Raw genomic sequence first — 11,556 nt, 5'->3', positions numbered from 1 at the left:
CTCGCTACGAAAAAAAAAAAAAAAAAAAAAAAGAGAGAGAGAGAGAGAGAAGAAAAGAGAAAGAAAGAAACTTAAAGAATAGTCAGTGACTCAATAAATTCAGAGTTTTATAATTAGAAGGACTTTGGGAATCAACTGGTATAGCATCTCTCATGGAGAGATCTACCACCCTCTTACCAAAATGATTGTGTATGTGTGTAAGGGTAGGGAGCAGGACCATGATGCTGGATGACTTACAATAATAGGAATGCCCCATACAACAAAGAATTATCCCAAATCTGACACCCCTGTGTCAGCTGTATTTGCAGCAGTTACATTCACAATGAGTCCATGTCTACATGCAAATATACTTATTGAGCTCTTACTCAATGTGTCGAATATAAAGAAACAGTGCCCACAATATCCAGCTGACTATTGTGTTACTTTGTATGAGTGAAAAGTGATTCATTATAAGTGGGTGTGAACATCTGGGTACTCTATTAGGCCTTCCATTTTAGTTATTCCTGAATTTCTTGTATTCACTATATTGAAATTTCGTTTCTAGTAGGCTTTATCATGTCTGAACATCATTGTAGGGGTTTCTATTTTAAAAAATGGGGAATTGGGTCAAGTAATATTGACAATCACGACCTAGTAGATACAGATAGAAAACTGGACACTAGAGAAGAAGTGGTGTACCTCAGGCCCACCAGTGAACTAAGAGGTAGTAGCCTTTTATGTATATAAATTCATACACAGCTGTAGCACAAATGATTAGCATTGTAAGTTTCAACACCCTGGAAGATTCTGTTCTATCACATCATAAAAACAAAAAACAAAAAACAAACAAACAAAAAACAACGGAGTTAAAATCATTTGGACAACTCATTCTGAAGGAAAACATTTCCCCACTCAATATATACTGAATGTCTGTACTCTAGGCAGAAACCAAAAGAGTGGAAGATACAAAAGCATGGAGAACAATTGTGGATACTAGAGACAGCACAGGAGAAGGATGGAAAATGAGAGAGGGTGAAAGGAAGGAAATCAAGTGGAAAAAAAAAAAGAAACAAGATATTAAAGGGATACAAAAATGGAAAATTATCTGTTGATGATAATGTGTATGCTTATCTCTTTAACTGGACTAAAACATAGTGTGTCCATGCCGAGAAAATTCATTTTGCATGCTGTAATGATATATAGTGATTGAATATAAAAAAAGTATTTAAAAAAGAATTAAGAAAAAGAAAAAAACATTTAATAACATTTCCTTTTGCCACCAGTTATCTCTCTCATAAGGGATTCCCATGAAGGTGTCTGTGAAGAATATTTTCTTAAACTGGAATTTCCATTTTCCTGATGATTATCATACCCTTCCCCTTTACTTAAGAAAAAAAGCTCTCTGACTTTTGTAGAGCTTCTGTGAGCATTTATTCTTCGGCCCCGCCACATTCCCTCTTGCCTCCACTATGGCCTCAGGAATTCTGTCTGAACCCGTGCAGGTAACAGAACCGCCTTTTGCTTCCTTCCACCAATATCAACAGTAGCAATAGCTGTCCCAGTGAGCCTCCTTGGCATTCTTCCTTCTATGTCTTCCTAAGGAACTTAACTCGAGAATTACTGACCTGTCACCCCGCGAAGTGCCTTTGAAGGTTCCTCAAGAATGGAGATCTTCTTCTCACGAGGGGTGAGGGCTGGCTTCTCATTGGCAGAGTCGGTGGACGAGCTGTCCTTGTCACAGCCATTCACATGGCCGTTTTGTATCTGTGCTGGTGGTGGTGGCAAGGGCCCTGTCTCAGGCCTCTCCGCCTTGTCTTTAGCATCTTTGTTACCTTGATGCTGCTTGGACTTGCTTCTTTTTCTCTTATTGTTCTAGAATGAGAAACAGATGAGAAAACATCATGTAGCTCAGATCCTTGAATTGTAAGGTGAGTCTGAGAGATGAAACTAGGCACTATTTTCTTTTTTGGTTCATAGCTATTCTGATAGGATGGGTGAAAATGCCTACTTCTTTATTAACCACCCAAATTAATTTAAATATCATCTTTTTTCTTTTTAGAGGTTTTTGCTATAGGGTGCATGCGCTCACCAGAAAGACAGAGAGAAACAGAGAGAGAGAAAGCTAGAAATCACCCCGCTGGGGGGATAGCCACATCGCAATCCCTTCTTCTCCATTCTCTTCTCAGGATCTTGGGCACGCATGCACAGGCCCAGCGTGAATTTAAGCCACCGGGTCTGGGACTTGAATCGCAGTCGACTACATGGAAGTCCAGTGACACAGCCATTATTCCAACTGCTGGTCCCTAATTTAAACAACTTCTTTCTTAAAATAAATTATATAAGCTTTTACCTGATAAACACCATAAACAGAAAGTTTCCATTAAAAGAAAAACAGCAAGGAAAGGTTTAAAGAACTAATGTATGAGCAATTTGAGATCCCACCTTATATGAACAATAATAACAAGAGGACATCAACAAGTTTGTGGAAAAATAGAATTAAAGTATGAGCTTATTTTGGTGCAAATATTTTGAAATATATGCACAGTTTTTTCATTATACATATTTTCCATGAACTATTTGATGATTCCTCATATAGTAAAATCTTGTGATACCTGCTTGAAATAACCTGAATTCAGTTATTACTCTCATTTGTTTTTAAGTTTATTTATTTCTTCAGAGAGAGAGAGAGAGCACAATCCTCACACGGTTTTGATGCCTGACCCAACCCTAGCCTCCAGCAAGTCCTGGATCACGGGCAAGCACATGGCTGCCATATTCAGGAAGGTCCCCGGACTCAAACTCTGAAGCTTCCATGTGGGTCAGCCTTGCACAGTGTTGCAGTTTACTGTGGCACTGCCATCTATCCTCTGGCTTTCCTTTCTTAAAGTGGTGATGAGTGGCCTTTCCTGGTAGTGCAGTTGGTAGCTACAGTGCTGGGAGCACATGGCCATCTGTGGGTTTGAATCCTTGGGTCGGCTTGAAAACACACTGGGTGCGTGCATATATCTTAAGATCCTGATGAGCTGGAAGTCTGTGGAAAGGGGATTGTAGTGGGATGAGACCCTGTCGAGGGGGTTTCTCTCTCTCATTCACTCTCACGTGCATGCCTGTGCTCTCTATCAAGAATAAAACAAACAAACAAACAAAAAGTGAAACTGGGGCTGGCAGAGGTAAGGACACTAAGGTTCCCATTCTCTGGGGAGGAAGGGAGCTAGAGGGGAGGACTGCCAGGAAAAAGGAAGGCAACTCTTTTTTGCAAAATGAAGATGTAAAAGATAGTCCCCAAAGTCCAGTTTGGATCTCTGAAATAGGCACCAACCGATGAAAACATTCTAGAACTGCTGCCCCTGTTCAGGATGTCCCAGGCAGCCAGAGGATCCAGAGCATCCCCACGAATACTGGAGCAGACAACTGCTATCAGCAATGCCAAACTCATCTGTATCCACCTGAATTTGGATCGTGAAGCTAGACTGGACCCCTGGACTCCTCAGGTTCTAGCTGAACAGCATTACAGGGCTTCATTTAACTTACTTCAAAATAATATGACCTAGCAGTTTAGACAACTGAAATGTTTTAGATCACACTATAGCAGGATTTTACTCTTTCTCCTAAAATGCTGTAATGGTGAATATATACTGACACCTAGGGAATTTAGATGTTGTTCCTAACTATGTTGTATGCATTCGTTGACTTTGGTTTTATAACCAGGTGACTTTGGTTTCGTGGCCAATTGATAGTCAATGTACTTAACAATCAGTTTGGAAGAGGCGCCAGCCAATTGGGACAGATGCCTGACCAATCAGGAAGACCCTGTGCCACCGGTTACACCCGTGTGGTTATATACTAGCTGAACAAACATCAGCCTGGCTTTGTTCTTCAACACGTTTAGAAAAGAAATAAAAAGAGACTGTTTCTTCTTAATTCTTCTTCTCATTCTTTTTTATTTCTTTTCTTCTTCTTTTTTTTTTTTTTTAAATTAAGTTCATTCATTTATCTCATCCATGGGGTGGGGGAAACCCTCAACAGGGTCCTTACAACGCAACTGATCTGCGGCCTCAGCCAATCCAAATCAAGGGTATGCACAGGCACCTGGTGTATACAGGGAGGCTCCAGGACATGAACCAGGGACTTTTCCATGTGGGTCTAGTTGCATTACTGCTGCACCACTGCCTGGCCCCTCCACTCCACCTCTTTTCTTTTGAAGACACACCATGCCCCAGTAAGTGCTCCTCTAGGTGAGAGATGTGCATCTTTAGGGTGAAGGAAAAGGCCAACAGATTCCATTCCTCCACCACACCCTCAGCAGCTTCCAGTTTCATTTTCTTACAAAACTGCTGGGAGGAAGACTCAGTAACGAGTTAAGTCTGCAGCTGCTGTCTGCTCTGTTCCGCACCAGAAAAATTTATACCCAAACCCACATCTGAAATTTTTCCATGTAAGTATAAATACTGCCTTTCAATCACTTGCAAATCATCTTCCTCTCACACAGAAGCCTGGAAAGCTATGATTAAAGATAAGCAGAGACTGTCAAAGATGGTGGCACACAAAGGTTTTTTAAAAACCTCCTAATTCTTCCCATTCTACACGAAACTGAGAGGAGAAAAGTGGGGAAAGGATTCTAGCAATTTCAGTAATCTTGGCATTTTATGAAAGCAATGCTGTTTATCTGTTTGTTCAAAACCTGTTCCAGAGGCTTGTGATCTTCCCTCATGGGAAAGGGTGGACTGGTGGGCCATGTCCTGGGAGAACCAAAACACTGGCCTTGCTGTGCATGTGGCAGTGACAATGGGTGGGGCAGTTACTTTGACAAGAACAACAGACTGGTGCTGGTGTATGCCCAGACGCCACGGACTCTGTGACTAGACAAGGAAACAACATAATTGGAATAGGACAGAGTCAAATCTCCTCCCCTCTGTTCTCAAAGAGCAGTATACCACTGTTCAAGAAGTCCCATTCTTATGATGGTTTTAAGGTATTTTCTTTTCTTTTTCTTTCATTAAAAATTTACCTTAGAATTCAGTTAAGTATCTCAGAGAAATCTCAGAGTTGGTTGGAGAAACATGTGAAAATACATTTAGAGCTTTGCAAGGACTTTTAAGACACTGCTAATTTTTTCCTTTGTGGTAAGGATATGTTCAGGCAAGTTTATGGCTTAAATCCTTTGAATTCTCCAGTTGGGTTCCTCTTAACACTTAAAAAGAAAAACAACTTTAGGGCTTCTTAAGGACACCTGGTAGCTAAAAAACTGAACAGAAAATAAGAGCATTAACAGAGAGAGAGATTGGTAATTTAAGAGTCGTGCATTTAAAGCTTCCTGGGTATTATACATTAACATATTTGAAAGAAGCAGAAAATTGGCAGCCTTGTTGAAATGATAACAGCCATGAAGGTTTTGATTGAAGACGTTACTAATTTACAATCAATATTAATCTTACCTTCTTTTTTCCTGTCATATTCCATTCTTTTAGAACTTGAACTGCACTGCCTAGATAAAGACAAAGAATGTTCAACAAATATTCACATAATAAAACACCACATGAATTCATCTCTGTCGTTCCATCTTGGCAGCAATTTCTTTTTCTTTTTCATTTGTTTTGATATACCCTACTTTAATAAAAATGCCAGTTTCGTTTTTTATTTCCCATATTTTCATTTAATTCACTGCATGATCTTGGTTTTATCAAAATATTAAGCCCCACTACATGAAGCTTACTTTTTTTATCATCATATTGTCTTAGGGAAAATGAAATTTATCTTGAGAATTTTCTGATAGCTTCATTGCCACAGGTAGAATTAAAATTGTTCTGTTTGATATATGAATAAAAATACCTATAATCTCCTGAACCAAACATGGGATTCTGAATATTATTAACCCTGTGAATCATAGCTTTCTGTTTACCCATTCCTTCTTCTTCCTTTTTTTTTTCCCTGTCCCTACTCATCATGCTCAAAACCTGCAGGGGAAAAAGGAAGGCAGATTATATTATGTTAGTTTGTCTCTAGTTACCTTAGAGAGGAATGGGATGTGGTCTTTAACAAGCTTTCAACTTTGAAACCAAAGTTCATTAAATGACAAGTTGAGTTTCAAGTTCTGTCATCCCATTCAACTACATATATGGAACTATACTGATTCAGGGGAAAAGTCAAACGTGTTGAAGTTATAAAACATTTTTAAAGAAACGTTTTATCACTTGTCAGCTACAACCAATGTTTCCATGTGGTCTAACAACATTCTTTCATTTATTCTAATTGTGCTGGAGGTAATTTCAATAACAAGTTATTCATAATGAGCATATCAATTGTCATATAAATACGTATTTATAAAAGAGGGGAGCTCTTAAATGTATTCTTTTAACAATTTCAAACATTCTCATACCATCTTATTCTAACAGTTCTCTGTTATGAGTGTGCTGGCCAAAGAAAGACAAACTTTAGTCTGGTCTTTACACCAAATTTCAAATGAGTAGAGTCCCAATTATTGAGTTTGCTGTCACTATTCGATAAACAGAAGGCCATATTGCTTTGCCTAATGTTTAGTCAGGCTAATTACTCCTATCTTAATGCCACTCTTAGACCTGTCTGAGTTGATTGTACTTGAAATAAGATTGCACTTAAAAGTAAGCTGTAATTCAGAGTTCTTATTAACTGGGCTGGTCTTTCTCTAATTTACCCAGAGAATTAATGTTTCACAACATTTTTTTTGGAAGACCTTTAGAAAGTCACTTTCATTAGGTTTCTTGGTAGGTCACGCAAGTGGTTAACTATCATTAGGGTTGTTTTCACTTATATGTAAGGTTTAGTTTTCACAATAAAATAAAAATTTTAACAATGTTAAATACCATTCTTTTTAATCAGAGGGAGGAGGTAAGTTGCTTACTGCTTTTGCAACTGAAGTATTCAATTAGTATTCTCCTTTTTTTCATATTTTGAGTTAACTTTTTCTTTTTTTTAATTTGGACAATGAGCTTTTAGAGAGTAATCCTAAAGAAGAAATGCTCATATATACAAAGGAGTTTGAAACTGTTATTATTAAATTTTAATTATACTGAAGCTGCTTGGAGTTTTTAAAGCCATTTCAAAATAGTGCTTTCAATATGCCTCATAAATGACTCATAACAAATATTTTTGACTCTCAGTGAGTTTTAAACAGGTTTTGCTATTGGTTCACAACCAAAATGATATGAGGTTTCTCAGCCATCAGTGAGTTTTATTAATGAAATCTCAACACTGGCAAGTTAAAAATTTCAAGAAGGACAAGCAAGGTGCTCTATTTAAAAGCAAACAGATTTGGTGACAGTCTATTAGTTACTGTGCATCTGTGTATCTCATCAGGGCCACTCTAATAAAAACTTCCATGACGAGAAATGTGGGGCCCTCAATCCAAGTGGGAAGGAAGGAGGATAATAACCCTTTTCTTTTCCTAAAGTTCTTTTCCAGGCAAGTGAAACCTAAAAAAGAATTTATCTGAGCTAGGATATGCATATTTCCAAAAGTTTTTTGAGATAAACTGCACCTAATGCTGCAAAGTCAAATTAATATCTCATTTTCTACGATTTGTTTTTATAGATTCTTATTATATAATTCTTTCTTTCTCAATTTTTTTTTTTTTAGGTTTTGGCCATAAACTGTGTGCATATCTCATTTTCTACGATTTGTTTTTATAGATTCTTATTATATAATTCTTTCTTTCTCAATTTTTTTTTCTTTTTAGGTTTTGGTCATAAACTGTGTGCACTTACCAGAGAGAGAGAGAGAGAGAGAGAGAGAGAGAGAGAAAGAGAGAAATCACCCCTAATGAGGGATGGCCACCTCATAATTCTTTCTCTTCCATTCTCCTCTCAGGATTTTGGGCACATATGTACATGTGCCTGGCATTTTTTTCAAGGCACTGGGTCTGGGACTAAAACCATGACTGGCTATGTGGGAGTCCAGTGCCTTAACCACCATGTCACTTGCTGGCTCCTGTGTTATATAATTCTAAAGATTCTGTATCTGTTAGTATATAGAACATGGGAAAACAGTGAGAACTATACATGGTGGATTTATTAGTGAGTCTGTTTTGAGTGATAATCACTTGTTAATTCAGTGAAGACCTTAAATCTTAGCTACAGATACCAGAATGTGAGTTTGTGGCTTGGTTTCCAGACCTTGCCCTGAAATGCAATTATACAGTACAAACTCAAGAAAGTTATTCTACTCTGCTCCATATTTACAAAATAGAAACTAATACCAGCACAGAAGACATATGATAAGACAGGCAAGCGATATGTGTTCCAAACTGGAACTTGTTTAATCTGATTAGGAGAGGAGAATTTCTCCATAATTTATAGAAAATTTAAAAGACTGAATTATAAATTTATAGAATAAATATATTTTTGAGACTTCAGATTCTAAAACATCGTTGGCAATGGACTGTCTAAAAAACAATATTATTATAAAGCAAAAAGATTATAGAATTAGATAAACTGAATTGATTTCTAATTAGATCATCTAAAAATCATAACTAGGTTTATTAAAGAATAAGTTGGAGGACCAGCAGGTGACATGGTGGTTTAGACACTGGATTCCTACATGGCTGACTATAGTTCAAGTCCCAGATCTGGCAGTTTGAAAATTCACACCAGTCTGTGTGTGTGCCTGCCCAAAATTCTGAGAGGAAAATGGAGAAGGGTTTATAGTGTGGCCATCCCACGGGGTGAGGGATGTGATTTCTCACTTTCCTTCTCTCTGACCCTCTCCAGTGAGCTCATGAGCCCTATAATAAAAACAAAAACAAACAAACAATGGGGTCGGCAGGTGACTTGGTAGTTAAGGACGCTGGACTCCCATATGGCTGACCACAGTTTGAGTCCTGAACCTAGTAGCTTGCTGTTGTATTCTCTCTCTCTCTCTCTCTCGCTTTCTCTCATTTTTTCACTCTGTCTCTCTCTGGTCAAATTAAAAATAAATAAAGTTAAATAACTCTTTAAAAACAAACAAACAGGGAACCAGCAGTTAGCGTAATGGCTATGTCGCTGGACTCCCACGTAGTCGATTGCGGTTCGCGTCCCGGACCCGGTGGCTTAAAACTCACGTCGGGCACGTGTGCGTGCATGCCCAAGATCCCGAGAGGAGAATGGAGGAGAAGGGATTGCGGCGTGATCATCCCCCCTGGGGGGGGATTTCTCGCTTTCTGTCTCTATGTCTGTCTCTGTCTGTCTGGCGAGCGCACACGCCCTATAGTGAAAAACCTCTCCAAAAAAAAAACCCCAAAAAAACAAAAACAAAAACAAAAAACCAAAAGAATAAACCAATCTTCTTAGACCATGTAAGTACCAAGTTGAAGGATTCATCACAAAACCTGCTAGAATTACTGCTGGCCAAGAGTGAAGAAGGCTTTCCAGGTAGGAATGAAGTATGCTATCCTCCATTCACAAGGATGCCATCAAATAAAAATATATTTAACAACAAATGAGAATGAGAAGGAAAGTAGTTGCATTGTAAGTGATATCCTCTGGAAACTACCCAGTCTTCTATAGTATTTTTTTATTTTATTGAAATTTTTTTAGAGGTTTTTGCCCTAGGGCACATGCATTTGCCAGGGAGAGAGAAAGAGAGACAAAGAGAGGGAAAGTAAGAGATCACCCCCCTGAGGGGATGGCAACATCACAATCCCTTTTTCTCCAGTCTCCTTCTAAGATCTTGGGCACACATGCACACATTCTCAGCACGAGTTTCAAGCCACGGAGTCTGGGATTTGAGCCACGTTAGCTATGTGGGAGTCCAGAGATGTAACCGCTATGCCATCTGTTGGACCCCAGTATACATATTTTTTAAATAAGGGAAAAAGAACTTCCAAATCCTGCTCTTATTGGGTTTGCCTATGTGTTTTTAAGGTCTAGCATATTTTTACAAGTACGAAAGTATTAGTAACTAATTTCGAATTCATTCAAGGAAAAAAGTATAGAATATACAACATATTTAGTTCTAACATCTTCAGCACCAGAAGACATGAATACGTACCATCCACGAAGGCTTGCACGGCTTTATCCACATTAAAATCAAACTGTTGTAGCACCAGGACTATTTCATTATTGCTTTTATTAGGGACAACTGATCTAACTGCATAGATCTGTAAAGGAGAAAAGAAAACACTTTAAATATTTTTCATCTATGACTCTTCCACTGGAGAGAGTTATAACTATTAGAAGGGCCTTGACAAGCCAACTAATCTATCCTTTTGCCATCAAGCATACTCAAGGCATTTCAGACCAGTGAAAATTCATCATGTAATCACCTTGATACCTACTTCTTCGTGTACACACTTCAACAAGGATCTCCTTGTTAGGACTGGAGGAACCAGTGTGCAAAGCCAGCTCTAACTTTACAGTCTGTTCTCCCCTAAGACTACAGATGCACGTAAGATGTGCTTCAGTGAGGACACAGGATCTTTTTTCTGTCTTGAATTTCCTCTCCACTGGCTCAGGGAGGTGGGTACCTTTTGAAAACGTACAGAAATAGCCTCAGCTTTTCTATCTGCGCAGTGCAAACAGTCATCTTAAGGGGTAAGAAGTATGCTGTAAAACTTCTCTAATGTTATGAAGATATGAAAGTGTGGGGCACTGTATTTTTGAACTGGTACTCTTAGCCTGACCCCAAAAGGTTCTCAAACACACCTCTAAAAATCAAACATGTAAGGGGCCAGCAGGTGGCTTGGTGGTTAAGGGCGCTAGACTCCCATGTGGCTGATCACGGTTTGAGTCCCAGATCTGGTGGCTTGCTTTCTCACTTTCTCTCTCTCTCACTTTGTCTTTCTCTAGTCAAATTAAAAATAAATAAATAAGGACCAGCAGTTTGTGTAATGGCTATGTCGCTAGACTCCCATGTAGTCGACCGCAGTTCGAGTCCCGGACCTGGTGGAGTAAATTCACGATGGGCGCATGTGTGTGTGTGCCCAAGATCCCAAGAGGAGAGTGGAAGAGAAGGGACGGCGGTGTGGCCATCCCCCCTGGGGGGTGATTTCTCACTTTCTGTCTCTCTGTCGTGTGCACACGCCCTATAGCAAAAACCTCTCAAAAACAAACAAATAAAAACGAATAAAATCAAATAAATAAAAAAAAGAAAGTCAAACATTTAAACAATAAAAGTAAATACATATACACACTAAGGATTTCAATAGGTTAAAGCTTATATTCAATGTTTAATGACCTATTTGCATTTTTTTTATTATCATCATAATCTTCTTTATATTACATTGGATTACATATAACTTTACATTGACTTCCATTGCTTTTTCAAAAGGGAATGCCATGCATGTCAGTCAATACAGAGGCATCGATCTCCCCGCTTTATCATTCAAAGTCTTTTCCATGCATTTCCCAATAATTATTATTATTATAATTTTTTAAAACAGTCAATCACTATTTCTCATTTTGCTTGTTAAAAGACTTCACCCATCATGAAATACTTCCCAGACCAGTCCAGTTGAGAATACTATACACGTCATCTTCAACAGATAATAAACCATATCTGTTTCTCACTAACATCCCCTCTATTGTTCACTTGCTATCTTTCTCTATCCTCTTCTCTTTTTTTTTT

General features: G+C 38.4%; 1 protein-coding gene across 4 annotated transcripts in view; it reads right to left on the bottom strand.

Moving 5' to 3' along the window:
- Positions 1-11,556, bottom strand: part of SPATS2L (spermatogenesis associated serine rich 2 like) — a 226,670-nt gene that overhangs the window by 76,758 nt on the left and 138,356 nt on the right. For all 4 annotated transcript variants that reach the window (XM_006152991.3, XM_014589532.2, XM_014589531.2 and 1 more), the window contains 3 exons: positions 9,982-10,090; positions 5,415-5,464; positions 1,605-1,851 (listed from right to left, as the gene is read on the bottom strand). In XM_006152991.3, coding sequence (XP_006153053.1) covers positions 1,605-1,851; positions 5,415-5,464; positions 9,982-10,090 — 406 coding nt within the window. The remainder of the gene's footprint in view (positions 1-1,604; positions 1,852-5,414; positions 5,465-9,981; positions 10,091-11,556) is intronic.

Source organism: Tupaia chinensis, unplaced genomic scaffold (assembly GCF_000334495.1).
Source record: "Tupaia chinensis unplaced genomic scaffold, TupChi_1.0 Scaffold000361_2, whole genome shotgun sequence".
In the NCBI taxonomy this organism is placed as follows: Eukaryota; Metazoa; Chordata; class Mammalia; order Scandentia; family Tupaiidae; genus Tupaia; species Tupaia belangeri.
The sequence above is the reverse complement of the archived record's forward strand: the minus strand, read 5'-3'. Positions and strand labels throughout refer to the sequence as shown.